The 14,980-nt window shown below is 45.2% G+C and overlaps 1 protein-coding gene across 2 annotated transcripts in view; it reads right to left on the bottom strand.

The window, feature by feature from the left end:
* Positions 1 to 2,443, bottom strand: part of ITIH5 (inter-alpha-trypsin inhibitor heavy chain 5) — a 106,851-nt gene extending 104,408 nt beyond the window's left edge. For both annotated transcript variants that reach the window (XM_003257618.4, XM_030819340.1), the window contains exon 1: positions 2,265 to 2,443. In XM_003257618.4, coding sequence (XP_003257666.4) covers positions 2,265 to 2,354 — 90 coding nt within the window. In that variant the 5' untranslated portion in view covers positions 2,355 to 2,443. The remainder of the gene's footprint in view (positions 1 to 2,264) is intronic.
* Between the last annotated feature and the right edge of the window lie 12,537 nt (positions 2,444 to 14,980).

Genomic DNA, 14,980 nt, shown 5'->3' with positions numbered 1-14,980 from the left:
CATTCCACTATGGGTTACTGAGTACCCACTGTCTACAGATGGGGTGAAGGGTGAGAGGTGAAGGAACTTGAACCAAAGGTGTTACTGGTATATTTCCAATTACAGGCGAATGACAAATAACTGCAATGCAAGTTAATAGTCATATTCAGCTATATTAAAATATTAAAATATAGCTGAATATGACTATTATATTATAGTCCTATAATATGACTATAATAGTCATATTCAGCTATATTAAAATTTGCATAGACTTACATTTTTAAAATTAAGTTTACATACAATTTTAAAGACCATAATGATGGAGAATAGAGAGCGCATTACATTCCCAGGTTCTGTTCTAAGATTTAAGTATATTAATTGTTTCACTTTTCAAAACCCTAAGTAATTGCATCATCCCCATACAGAGATAGAGGTTCACAAACGTTAAGTAACTCCTCAGTAAGTGCAGACCCAAGATTTGAACCCAGAATTCTGGTGCCAAAGCCTATGCTCTCAAGCCCTATATCACAAAAACTAAATATAAAAAAGAATGGATTAGGGATAAAAGGTAAAATTGCAAGTTCATAGAACTTTATACCTTGGATTTTTTTTTCCTGATTTAGTAATTTTCAAGATAAATAAATATTGTGCTGGGTTGAAGACAGCATGAAATCACTAAAACAGGTCAAAGCCATGTTTTTCTATGACGGCAAGTCCAGAGACTGTGAAGCCTACTTGAACTTGGTAGATGTTAGAGTTTAAACAGCCTTCCTAGTTCAGACACAGAATCTTTGTTTCAGTCCATCCCACACTCTCCTGTCTCCACGCCCCAAAAAAAGTTTCAAGATCTTTACCCTAAATTCCTTCACTCAGCACTTCAGCAGCATGAGTCTAAGACCATGGCCAGCATTAAGTGCTGACAGTGTTTTAAGCATTCAGTCCTCACAAGCCTGTCATTTCTCCACATTTCACAGAAGAGGAATGTAAGGCTGAAAGGCACTTGCCCAGGGTCCCAGAGCTGATAAGTGACAGAATCAAGAATCAAGAGGTCCCAGACATCCTGGCATCAAGCCCAGGCCTTCAGCCATCTACTAAAACATCTCCCAGTGATTGAGTGTCCACTGTAAACCAGGTGCTTAACACAAAACTAGCTGAGTCCTTGCAAGTTTGCTCAAAAAGAGCCGCATTCCCTGCCCTGACCAACGAGGACATGAAGCCTCTGAGAGATTAAAGGGCTTGCCCAGAACACACAACTAAAGCCCAGCCTGTCTCTGCATCCAAAGCCTGCACTTTTCCAACATCACTACGATGCCTCCTGGGATTTTATTAGCTATTCCCCCCTAGAAGGAAGTATCATTACTACCATTTTACTGTTAAGCACATTCACAGGACAGAGAACATGAAGATAACTGTCTTCATATTTAGGCAGTTGGTCTTCAAAACTGCTCTTCAAAACAGGGGCTGGAAAAGGGAGAAAAGGTCCGCCTACTTGTATCTTCCTCCCGTCGTGCACAAACACGCTGGAAGCTAAACGGCTTAAATATTTAAATGGCATGTGTGTGAACAGCACTTCTACTTTGTGACAGGGCCATGTTGCACATTAGCTCTCAATGCTATTTGTGTGAACCCGCTTCATACTTTTTAAAGACAAAAATGCCCTGTCTATTCATCATTTTATTGACATTTCATATTTGCAGGTTTTATTCGCCTGTGAGGTTAAGACATTTAAAACACAAATCCTGACAAACGCACAGACCAGGAACTCAGACGCTTTGGCCACTTTTAAATGCTAAACCACCGGTAGGTAGTCACTAAATGGGAAAGTCGTGTTCTCCCGGTTTTCAGATCGGAAAAGCTGAGGCTTCCAGGAGTCTAGAACTCCTCTCAGATTGCCTTTCTCCCTGGACCAACTGGGAATGATGATAACAGCAGACTGCCCCCCCACGCGTGGTAAGGAAAAAACCTTGTAATTATAATAACTTTTGGAGCTGCCCCAGAAATTAACAACGACGAGCAGAAATCTGCTCAATGAACAGGAGCCAAGAAGAAAACTCGGCTCCGCAGGACAAGTCCTGGGCACAGTTCTACTGGAAGCCTCAGGCCAGATCAGGCACCGCGGCTCACACAGAGGTGACCCACGAGTGACCCACAGAGGGGGATCCCTGGGCCTCTGCTGGGATCCAGGGCGACGGTCGAAGGAGGCCCAGGCAGAAGCTCCGAGGCCGGGTCGGCGGAGGGAAGGGGGCGGCCGCGCCCCGGCCCTGGCTCCCCGCGGCTCCACTTACTTGCTCCGAAGAGTGGCCCCAGCTCTGCGCCTCTTCCTGCGACCCCACACACAGGGACAGCCCCAGGCACAGCCCCAGCAGCAGGAGCATGGCGGGCCGAGGGCGCGGGACGCTCGGGGACCCGGCGGGACACGCTTTGCAGCGCCCAGGGCTCCGGCCACTGCGGGACGCGCTCGGGGCCGCCCCACGCCCACCGGCCCACCCGGTCCCTCCTGGACCCGCCACCCCGGGTCCCAGCCCGGACCCCGCCCACCCCGGTCCCAGCCCGGACCCCGCCCACCCCCGGTCCCAGCCCGGACCCCGCCCACCCCACGGTCCCAGCCCGGACCCCGCCCACCCCACGGTCCCAGCCCGGACCCCGGCCACCCCACGGTCCCCTCCTGGACTCCGCCTACCCCGGGTCCCAGCCCGGACCCCGCCCACCCCGTGGTCCCAGCCCGGACCCCGCCCACCCTGTGGTCCCCTCCTGGACTCCGCGTACCCCACAGTCCCCTTCTGGACTCCAACTCTCCCACCCCCAGCCCAGACCCCACCTCCCCGCCCCAGACTTCCCCAGACCCTGCCTCTCTTGACCCCCCAACAGCCCGGGCCTCGCCTCCCTGGGCCCCAGTCAGGACCCAGCTTCCACAGGTCCTCAACCCCAAATGCCGCTTCTCCACGCCCCCGTTTCTCCCCACCTCCCCAGTCCTGGCCCTACCTCTCCTGTCCCTGTCCCCACCGAGGCCAACTTCCCGGACCCAACCTACAGCCACCCCCTTAAACCCGGGCCCCGCCTCCCTGTGCGCCCCCACACCAGGCCCGCCTCCTCCCCAGCCCCTACCCCGCCCCGGGCTAGCTCTGTTCTGGGAGAAGGCACTCCAAGCCTGTTTCGCCGCGCACAGCAGGGGCCACTTGTGTTGGCCCCACGGACCCCTCCCACACCCTCCCATCCTGCGGCTGTGACACTTAACTAAGGACCAGTCTCCTCTGTCGAGCCTCCTATTCCGTTTCTTGCCAACACCCCCTGCCTCCCGGGCCCCCATCCCACACCCCCCGCAACTCTTTCTTCCTCTCCCTCAAGGTGCAATATGCTTCTTTGTGGACTTGCTTAATTTCTGTCGCCAGAAGACGCGAGAAGGCCAGCCTGGCCCCCGCACCTGCCAGCCTGAAGCCGGCAGATCGTCACCTCTGCACTAGCCACAGACGTTTAGTTGGCAGGACAAAGGGTACTACCTGCGGTCTAGCGCAGGAGGGACTGGCAAGGCTGCCGGCCTTTATGTTCTGGACTAAGGAGAAAGAGACGAGACGAGGGAAGTATCTTGGCAGCGTGTAGTATTTCTGAGTTTCTGGTTATTAATCATGAAAGTGAGTGCCAGTATGTATCTTCGTTACAAACTATTGGTGATACTTCCATCCTGCCCTTGGAAGAGTTCTTATCCATCAGCCGTCCACACCTGGCCTTCTACAGGCTGAGTGCGTCTTTTTTGTATGGTGATACACATTGCAGTTGGGGCTACTTGTTTATTTCATCTTGCAAAGGATTTTTTTATGTCTCTGTGACAATTTCATCTAAATAGATGAGGTGAGTGACAGACCTTAAGGACCAAAAAGAGGGAAGGGGCCAACTTCGGACCATGGAATAGAGAATAGTATTCCATGCAGGATATTACGGGGCCGTTAAATAATCATCGCGACGTCTCCAGAAACATGGAGAATGTTGATAGTGTAATCTAAAGAGAAAATCACATCACCAAATCGTATCAACAGTATGATTGCAATTAGGTAGAAATACATATGGATGGACATAACTAGAAAAAAAACCATGAAAAATAAAAGCAGTGGGTAGGTTAATTTGTGGTGAGATCCTCGAAAATATCTATTCTTGTTGAAATGCTCTCTGTTTAATGAATTAGGAGAGGTTAAAAACAAACAAACACCTTGCTACTGTGAAATAAATGAAAGGAAAATTATTGTCATTAGCAGTTAATCCTTTAATAGCCTAACCACTAGTCAGCATGCAACCAATAAGAAACAACTGTAGCTGGTTATTTTTCCCTCGAGAGGAAAGTAACTATTTGTGAACCAGAAGTTGAACTGGACAAAGCCGGGTTATTTGCAATGGGGAACCATACAGCGGCCATTATTTCAGTCCATGATTGCAATAGAGGAGAGACTCCATCGTCTTTCCTTCCCTGCCATCCCTCTCCCTTGAAATGCTGAAAGGGCCCATACTAAACTATTTTTGCCTTTATATCTGATCTCTTTTTTTTTTTTCCAAATTCATACTAACTGGGTTTTACAGCAGTTTACATTAGTTAAGAAAAGTGAGTTTTATTTTCTTCATCTGGGAGGACCCTCTGATTCTACCCTAGACTGTGGTGCTAATGTGTTGTTTGTTTAATATAAAGCCAGTTTCTCCAATTGGATCAGTTCGTTGAGGACAAGCCTCTCCCCCAACTTCTAGCACTATGCTAAATATATTGTTAGCACTTAAGGGCCTTTTGATGAATGAGATTAGTAGATGGGAGGAATGAGTGTGGAGGGTAGAGCCAGGCTGTGCCAGGGAGGTGGGGCTGGGCTGTAGTGCAAACTTGACCTCTACCTAGCTGTATGACTTGATAGTTTCTGAACTTCCTATTATTTTCAAGCTGTAATAGTTCAGTATTCTATGTGACACCTGTGTATCTGTATGATGATCTTTAAAATCTAGGTAGGTATGATAAAAATAAGACCTAGCGAAAGTTTTCCAAGACTGTCAACAAGCAAAGGCAGTGATTTATGTCAGCCTTATAAATAAGGGCCAAGGTGTCCCCACATACATTTGTCCTTTGATTCCATGTTTCTCATTTTACCTCCAGGAGGAGCTGAATTTCCAGTTACTGAACACATAAAATCTCAAAGCTAGAAAAGACTCTGCAGGATGTCTAGCTCAATTCATTCACCAGGACCACGTGCCATGAGTGACAAATCACAGAGAAGGCCCCCGGAGTTCATGGACAGGATCTAGATGCAGAGCTCAGCGACAAGGGACTCAGAGTCCAAGAATGAACAGGAGCTGTTTCTCCTGGGCCAGAGATGCTGCTCTGTCCACGCCACTTCTAGGAAACGATTCCCACAAGTAACTGAATGATGGGCCAAAGTATTCCAGAATTGTAGAATCACACTTGTGAGAGTTATCCCTTTATCCTGGTCTCCTACTGGAGACTTCCAATAGACAGGCCCAAAATCATGGTCAAAACAACCATGACTTAAAGAGATTAAAGAGTTGAAAACAGGCTGCATATTTGTTTTCTTTTAAACCTCTCCTTTGATTTTACATCCTGACATCCCATAGCTCCTAAATCCAGCTATGGTTACATTCAAGCCACCACCCAGTCCTTTGGTCTCCACCTCCTCTCCCTCTCTCATCCTCCCTTCTGAGCCTCTGTAAGGCCATTGTTCTATTCTGGGCCAGCTGTTTCTCCCCATCCTTGGTCTACTCCTTTTTTATCTACTTATATGGCCTTGTGTGTTTCTCTTGGCCCCCTGACAACTCTAGAATCGGTAGTTTTTTACAACCTTGGCTTTTTTTTTTCTTGATTAGAGGGGACTACTAGGGAGGAAATGGGTTCCTTTTGACTTTGACTTGGTGATTTCTCAGGAGCCCAGTTATAGCCTGTCAGGAGTCTAGTTATACCCACTTTTCATCTGCTTCACCAAGCACTGAGTTTTGTCCACAGAGATCTGTGAAGGAAGAAATAGGGAATGCAGTTTTCTAATTTATGATTGGTGATTGCTGAACTCAACTGTTCACAAAGTGTAACACTTACCATATTTTAATTATTGGCTTGCAGATTTGAGACCTAAATTAGACTCTGATTTCTTCATGGTCAAGGATTCTATCATTCTTGTTTTGACATCCTCAGGCTGTGACACATGGCCCGGAATAGAGTAGACGTGCTGTATGTTTGATGAATGAATGAAAAAATGTATATCTGCCATTAGGTTATCCTGTGCTAGTTGTGTATGATATGACAAGTTTTAGACAGACTCTGTGACCTTGAAGAAGTTACCATTTAGATATGAAGATGGAGCTAACAAAATGGACAAAATTTGAACTCAATAGTTATTTCCTAAGAGGAGAAGGGACAAGATTGTGATTGCAGTTGTGGTCTGGAAGGCTTCATGAAGGATGTGAAAATTGATATTTGCATGAATTTGATTTTGAAAGCCAACTGGAGAAGAGAAAACATTAAGGAGACAGAGGAAGGAGGGGGAACAAGAGTGGAAAAGGCTTTGACATTGGGGAAAGAACAATATAAAATTCTGAGGTTCAAGTCTGGGCAGTTGCTTGTGGAATTTGGTGGGGGGTGGGGAGGCTGAAAAATGGGAAAGTATAACACAGTGGTCCCAAACACAAATCTGCCAACCAGTGCAGATTCCTGACCCCATTTTCTCCATCTGCTTGTGAAAGGAGAAAACTGAGTCATCATGGTGTATTTATGTTTGTTTTTTGTTTGTTTGTTTGTTTGTTTTTTTAAACTTTGAGACAAGATCTCTGTCTCCCAGGCTGGAACACAGTTGCACCATCTCAGCTCCCTGCAACCTCTGCTTCACGGGGTCAAGCAATTCTCCCGCCTCAGCCTCAACCATGCCCAGATAATTTTTGTATTTTTAGTAGAGACGGGGTTGCGCCATGTTGCCCAGGCTGGTGTCAAACTCCTGAGCTCAGGTGATCCATGCACCTCAGCCTCCCGAAGTACTGGGATTACATGTGTGAGCCACCATGCCCCACCAACTTCTTACTTTAAAGAACTGTCCTTTGCTCTGCTCTAAGTTTTTTGTTACTCCTTGGTCAATAACAATATTGATAACACTGCCTTACTGTGAGGCCGTGGGGTGGAGAGTGAAAAGAGTATGTCCCCAGGGGAGGTATGTATGTTGGGTAGGGAATGGTAAACCAGGATCTCAGGAAAACAGTGGAAAACCTGCTTAGCTGGGCATGGTGGTTCATTCTTGTAATCCTAGCTACTCAGGAGGCTGAGGCAGGATGATCACTCAAGGCCAGGAGTTCGAAACCAGCCTGAGCAACATAACAAGACCCCCATCAAGAAAGAGAAAAAGGAAGGATGGAAGAAAGGAAGGAAGGAAGGAAGGAAAGAAGGAAGGGAGGGAGGGAGGGGGAAGGAAGGGGAGAGGGAGAGAGGGATGGAAAGAGAAAGAGAGAAGGAGGGAGGGAAGAAAAGAAAAATGGAAGGAAGGGAGGGAGGGAAAGAAAGAGGGAAGGAAAGCAGGAAGGAGAGAAGGAAGGAAGGAAGAAAGTAAGGGAGGGAGGGAGGGAGGAGAAAGGAGGGAAAGAAAGACAAAGAGAGAAAGGGGGAGGAAGGTAAGGAAGGAAGGAAAAGAAAGCAGGAAAGAAAGAAAAGAATAACCTTCTTGATGATACAGGAATCCTGCTCACACATCCCACAAATGTAGTAGCATGCACATGCAACTTACAACAACGATTACTATTTCTGTTTCCCATGCTGGTTGCCACTACCAATACTATAAAGTGAGTAGTTGAACATGAGTACTTTTCCAATGACATCAGTGCTGTTGGCTCCCTATCCAGTATTCATCCAGGCTGTGACACCTGTCCAGAGTCATATATGTCAAGAGCTCTATACAATTACGTGATATGCCTAATATGAAATGCCAAAGGAACGCAAGCCTCTGGCAGTGATCTCATCAAATCTGCACATGCATCTACTGTTTGATCCACCAAACCCACTTTGGAGACTTTATCATGTGAACGAACCTGCTCACATACAGAAGGGTGTAGGTACAAGATTATGCATTACAGCATGAATTTGTTTGTAATGTGCAGAGATTGGAAACAACCCAAAAGTTTATTAACAGGAGTCTGGTTAGATACAATGTGGTACAATGACGCCTGATTAGATACAACGTGGTACTACGAAGCCTGATTAGATACAATGCAGTCCAAATGAAGCCTGATGAGATACAATGCAGTACTATAAAGCCTGATTAGATACAATGGGGTACTACGAAGCCTGATTAGATACAATGCGGTACAAATGAAGCCTGATTAGATACAATGCGGTACTATAAAGCCTGATTAGATACAATGGGGTACTATGAAGCCTGATTAGATACAATGTGGTACAAATGAAGCCTGATTAGATACAATGCGGTACTATAAAGCCTGATTAGATACAATGGGGTACTACGAAGCCTGATTAGATACAGTGTGGTACAAATGAAGCCTGATTAGATACAATGGGTACTACGAGCCTGATTAGATACAGTGTGGTACAAATGAAGCCTGATTAGATACAATGGGGTACTACGAAGCCTGGTTAGATACAATGCGGTATACTGATGATATGGGTACTATGAAGCCTGATTAGATATAATGGGGTACTACGAAGCCTGATTAGATACACTGTGGTACAAATGAAGCCTGATGAGATACAAAGGGGTACTACGAAGCCTGATTAGATACAGTGTGGTACAAATGAAGCCTGATTAGATACAATGTGGTACAAATGAAGCCTGATTAGATACAATGCGGTACTACGAAGCCTGATTAGATACAATGGGGTACAAATGAAGCCTGATTAGATACAATGCGGTACTACGAAGCCTGATTAGATACAATGCGGTACTATAAAGCCTGATTAGATACAATGGGGTACTACGAAGCCTGATGAGATACAATGCGGTACTATAAAGCCTGATTAGATACAATGGGGTACTATGAAGCCTGATTAGATATAATGGGGTACTACGAAGCCTGATTAGATACAATGTGGTACAAATGAAGCCTGATTAGATACAATGGGTACTACGAAGCCTGATTAGATACAATGGGTACTAGAAGCCTGATTAGATACAGTGGGTACAAATGAAGCCTGATTAGATACAATGGGTACTAGAAGCCTGATTAGATACAATGGGTACTACGAAGCCTGATTAGATACAATGGGGTACTACGAAGCCTGATTAGATACATGGGTACAAATGAAGCCTGATTAGATACAATGGGGTACTACGAAGCCTGGTTAGATACAATGTGGTACAAATGAAGCCTGATGAGATACAATGCGGTACTACGAAGCCTGATTAGATACAATGCGGTACTATAAAGCCTGATTAGATACAATGGGGTACTATGAAGCCTGATTAGATACAATGGGGTACTACGAAGCCTGATTAGATACAGTGTGGTACAAATGAAGCCTGATTAGATACAATGGGGTACTACGAAGCCTGGTTAGATACAATGCGGTACTATAAAGCCTGATTAGATATAATGGGGTACTATGAAGCCTGATTAGATATAATGGGGTACTACGAAGCCTGATTAGATACACTGTGGTACAAATGAAGCCTGATTAGATACAATGGGGTACTACGAAGCCTGATTAGATACAGTGTGGTACAAATGAAGCCTGATTAGATACAATGGGGTACTACGAAGCCTGATTAGATACAGTGTGGTACAAATGAAGCCTGATGAGATACAATGCGGTACAAATGAAGCCTGATTAGATACAATGTGGTATAAACGAAGCCTGATTAGATACAATGTGGTATAAACGAAGCCTGATTAGATACAATGTGGTATAAACGAAGCCTGATTAGATACAATGCGGTACTGTAAAGCCTGATTAGATACAATGTGGTACAAATGAAGCCTGATTAGATACAATGCGGTACTGTAAAGCCTGATTAGATACAATGTGGTACAAATGAAGCCTGATTAGATACAATGCGGTATAAATGAAGCCTGATTAGATACAATGCGGTACTGTAAAGCCTGATTAGATACAATGTGGTACTATGAAGTTGTACAAAAGAATGAGGAAGGCTTCTATGTCTTGCTACAGAAAAATGGCCAGTATCATGTAATTAGGGAAGAAAGAGCAAAGTGCAGGCTGACTAGCGTAAGAAGAAAATAAGAAAGCATATTCATATTTGCTTGCATGTTTTGCATAAAGAAATTCTAGGAAACATAAACCATGAAGAAAAGTATTTGCGGGGACGGGGTGGTAAGAGGATGGGAACAGGACAGATGTGATCTCAGGAAGGGATGGGTTTTGTTTTGTTTTGTTACTGTATTATATATTTACCGTATTATTTTAATATTTGATTCTTTATTTTTGACCACAGTGAATGTACTACGTATTCAGGGTTAATAAATTAATTTAAAACTACAGCCAAAAGAAGAGGAGGAGGAGGAGGAGGAGGAGGACGAGGACGAGGACGAGGAGGAGGAGGAGGAGGAAACAGCTGACCCCTCGGGTCTCTCTTATTGAAGACTTTAACTCTCCTGGGTTTGCTGGGTAGACACAAAACTCAGTGGCTCACAGTGGAACTGCACTCTCCTTCTAGCTTCCCCTCCTGGGCTCATGCGCGTGCACACACACACACACACACACACACACACACACACACGCCAGCCATGCGCAACTCCTTCTGGTTTCTTTCTTCTTGCCCCTTGCTTTGCATGGATTCTTCTCTTTTCTGGAATGTCTGCCTCTACCTCCCCACCCCACCCTGCAAATGTCACCCCCTCCAGAGTGTCTCCCAGATCTCATCAGGTTCATAAATGCCACTAGTGCCTCCAATAGAGCACCCAGCTCTTTGTCTATGTGTCTGTTTCTCACTAAACCAAGACCCAGCAGAGGGCTGTCTCCTCCTCCTCCTCCTCCTCCTCCTCCTCCTCCTTCTTCTTCTTTCTTCTTTTTTTTGATGGAGTCTCGCTCTGTCACCCAGGCTGGAGGGCAGTGGCATGATCTCAGCTCACTGCAACCTCCACTTCCCAGGTTCAAGTGATTCTCCTGCCTTAGCCTCCCGAGTAGGTGGGACTGCAGGCACATGCCACCACGCCCAGCTAATTTTTGTATTTTTAGTAAAGAGGGGGTTTCACTATGTTATCCAGGATGGTCTCTATCTACTGACCTCGTGACCCGCCTACCTCAGCCTCCCAGAGTGCTGGGATTACAGACGTGAGCCACCGTGCCCGGCTATCTTCTTTTCATCTTTGTGTGCTTTGTCCACATTCCGCATGTACCTGAGCTTGGGAAATGTTTGTTGAATGAATAAAGGAAACTTGGTTAGTATGGTAGACCTAGATTTAGTTTACTTAGGAAGCTTTCATGTTGTCATTTCTTTTGAAATACCTTTAGCATCGGTCTGCAAAGGCATCGACAGGATGCAAGACCTTAGACTAAGTGTGTACCTCTCTAAAGGGGAGTATTTTTAAAGAGCAGCAGAATATCGACTCCTCTATTGCCAAAAACATGTTAGGACACAATCATCTCTCTTTTTTGTTTATTCATTTTGTGGGAATTATAATTACAAAAACTGGAAAAAAGCCACTGAATTTTGCACACTTGATGTAATACTATATTGATGCTTAATCTTTTCTTAGAGTACTGAATTCCCACGTTCTTGAATTATTTGTGGCAGAAGAAGCAAGTTCCAATCCATGCACTTCCCCTTCCTCATCTCTATTTCTCTATCCCAAACCCTCACCTCTTCAAGGATCTCCCCATTTTGAAAAATCTGCTCTCAAAAACTGGTACAACCATCCTCCAGACACGCTAAAAATAATTTTCCCTTGAAAAATTTTAAGGTTCATAATATGTAGTAATATATTTATTATATTCCTGAAGTCATCAGAGGGCACAATTAGCATTAATTTTGTCTTATTTCCTAAAAGTGCATCCCCGCACACACACACACAAAGCCAACACTTGCCTTCATTTTTGCTGTTCTGAATTAATGTATAATTTAGTGCCAGGCAAACAGTTCTGAAGAAATATTTATCAGATGAGTGATGATTTATTTCTACAGAAATACTTAAATACTGAAAAAAAAAGTCTTAGTCCAAACTCAAGGATCCTTTTTATTTTCTTTGGGGAAAATGCCAGAGCAACAAGTTGCATCCTAGTTTTCTAGGCTTTAACCTGGGATCACAGAAGACCAGGGATAGAACAGAGGATGTGCTAACACTGTGGAATAAGATGGAGCTTCAGTTCCACCTGTCTCCACATCCCGTGCTAGTCCCCCACCCTCGTGCTTTCTTTTTTTTTTTTTTTTTTTTTTTTTGAGACGGAGTCTCACTCTGTCGCCCAGGCTGGAGTGCAGTGGCCCGATCTCGGCTCACTGCAAGCTCCGCCTCCCGGGTTCACGCCATTCTCCTGCCTCAACCTCCTGAGTAGCTGGGACTACAGGTGCCCGCCACCATGCCTGGCTAATTTTTCGTATTTTTAGTAGAGATGGGGTTTCACCGTGTTAGCCAGGATGGTCTCGATCTCCTGACCTCGTGATCTGCCCGCCTCGGCCTCCCAAAGTGCTGGGATTACAGGCGTGAGCCACTGTGCCAGGCCCATGCTTTCTTTTACTCTAAGGCATGAAGACAGAGAAGCCAGAAAAACATAAAGCTAATCCCCAGGGTGTGTTTTCTCCCTGAAGAGTTGCCAGATGTGTTTCAGACAGATGTTGGGGAATGTCCAGAGAGTTTTCGCCAAAAGCTGCAGGCATGTCTTTGGAAGGGTTTTGGCTAATGTCAGGCAGTGTTGGTCTTGTGGTTGATGCTGAGAGATACCAAATCCTAACAATGAGGCATCATCGGGTTCTTTAGGTGGTGCCGATGGGCAGGTTGCCCGGCTGGCGGGGAGGAAAGTTTCTTCTCGCTGCAATACACGTGGAAGGTTTGCATTACCCAGGAACAAATATGTTGAACAAAATACATAATCCACTTTCCCCTACATGTCAGAGTTATCTCCATACTGAGTTCCCATTCCCTTGAGCAGAACAAAATTTACTCTTGCCAATGCATGATAAACCATCAATATGGGTTTTCTCAAAAATCAAAGTGTTGCTTTCTTAATCAATTCAGGGTTCCTTGCCTTCCCACCTATCCATGGAGTTGGTTCTAAGTTCCATGAAGTTATCAGGGAATAGGGTGGGGGTGAGGGAGGAGCCACTGGTCTTACCATCACCTGTGTTATGGACTGAATGTGTCCCCCCCAAATTCCTATGTTGAAGCTCTAACCCCCACTGCAATGGTGTTAGGAGGTGAGGCCCTGCAGAGGTGATTAGGCTTAGATGAGGTCAGGAGGTTGGAGACCTCATGATAGGATGAGCATCCTAATAAGAAGAGGAGAGAGGACCAAACTCTCTCTCTCTCTCCTCTCTTGTCTGCACACTTTCTCTGTCATTCTCACTCTCTCTGTCTGTGTCTGTCTTTATTCCCTCCCCCATTCCCCCACCACTGAGAGAAGGTTGTCGTCTGCCTGCCCGGAAGAGAGCCCTCACCAGGAACAAAATTAGCTGGGGCCTTGATCTTGGACTTCCAGCCTCCAAAACTGTGAGACATAAATGTCTATTATTTAAGCCACTGGCCTGTGGTGTTTTGTTATAGAAGGCTGAGCTGACCAACACAATCTGTCCAGGCTGGTCTGTGCACCATCACATCTGGTTTAGAACCATGTCTGCCTCTGTGCTGGACTCCACACAGTGGCACAACTGGCCACCAGTTATAAGGATCATCCCTGTCCACCCAAGTCCCCTTCTCCCACCTGCAAGACCTCTGCAGGATTGCTGATTTTCCATATCACATCCCACCTCCTCGGTCACCTCGGGGAACCTGGACTCCTTCCTTCTCCATCACGAGTGAGTCCATAGACATGACACCAAAAGCACAATCTATAGAAGAAAACAATCAATAAATTGGACTTCACCAAAATCTAAAACTTTTGCTTATAAAAGTCCCTGCTAAGAAGATGAAAACATAAGCTACAAACCAGAAGAAAATATTTGCCAACCATGTATCTAACAAAAGACTTCTATCTAGAAACTATAAAGAACTCTCTAGGCCGGGCACAGTGGCTGACGCCTGTAATCCCAGCACCTTGGGAGGCCGAGGCGGGCGGATCACCTGAGGTCAGGAGTTCGAGACCAGCCTGGCCAACATGGTGAAACCCTGTCTCTACTTAAAAAAAATAAATAAATAAATTAGCCAGGCATGGTGGCATGCACCTGTAACCCTGGCTACTTGGGAGGCTGAGGCAGGAGAATCACTTGCAATCAGGAGGTGGAGGTTGCAGTGAGCCGAGATCATGCCATTGCACTCTAGCCTGGGCAAAAAGAGTGAAACTCCCTCTCAAAAAAAAAAAAAAAAAAAAACTCTAAATTCAACTGTAAATAAACAATCTGATTAGTAAATAGGCAACAGACATGAACAGATATTTCACCAGAGGGGATAGGCAGATGGCAAATAAACACTTGAAAAGATGGTGAATCTTATTAGCTGTTAGGGAAATGCAAATTCAAACCACAATGAAAAATATCACTACACACCTGTTAGAACCACTAAAATAAAAAGCAGTGACAATAGCAAAAGCTGGCAAGACTACAAAAAGCTGGATCTCTCAGAATTGAGGGTGGAAATGTAAAATGGCACAGCTATTTTGGAAAATAGTTTGGCAGTTTCTTTAAGAAAAAAATCCTAAAAATTAAACATATGCTTACTATATGACCCAGGTATCCCAGTCGTAGGCATTTATCCCAGTACTAGGCATTTATCCCAGAGAAATAAAAACATGTCTACATAAAAACTTGTATGTAATTTTTTTTTCTGAAACAGAGTCTTGCTCTGTTGCCCAGGCTGGAGTGCAGTGGTGCAATCACAGCTCACTGCAGCCTTGACCTCCAAGGTTCAAGTAATCCTGCCTCAGCCT

Source organism: Nomascus leucogenys, chromosome 9 (genome assembly GCF_006542625.1).
Source record: "Nomascus leucogenys isolate Asia chromosome 9, Asia_NLE_v1, whole genome shotgun sequence".
Taxonomy (NCBI): Eukaryota; Metazoa; Chordata; class Mammalia; order Primates; family Hylobatidae; genus Nomascus; species Nomascus leucogenys.
This window is presented reverse-complemented; position numbering and strand designations above follow the sequence as displayed.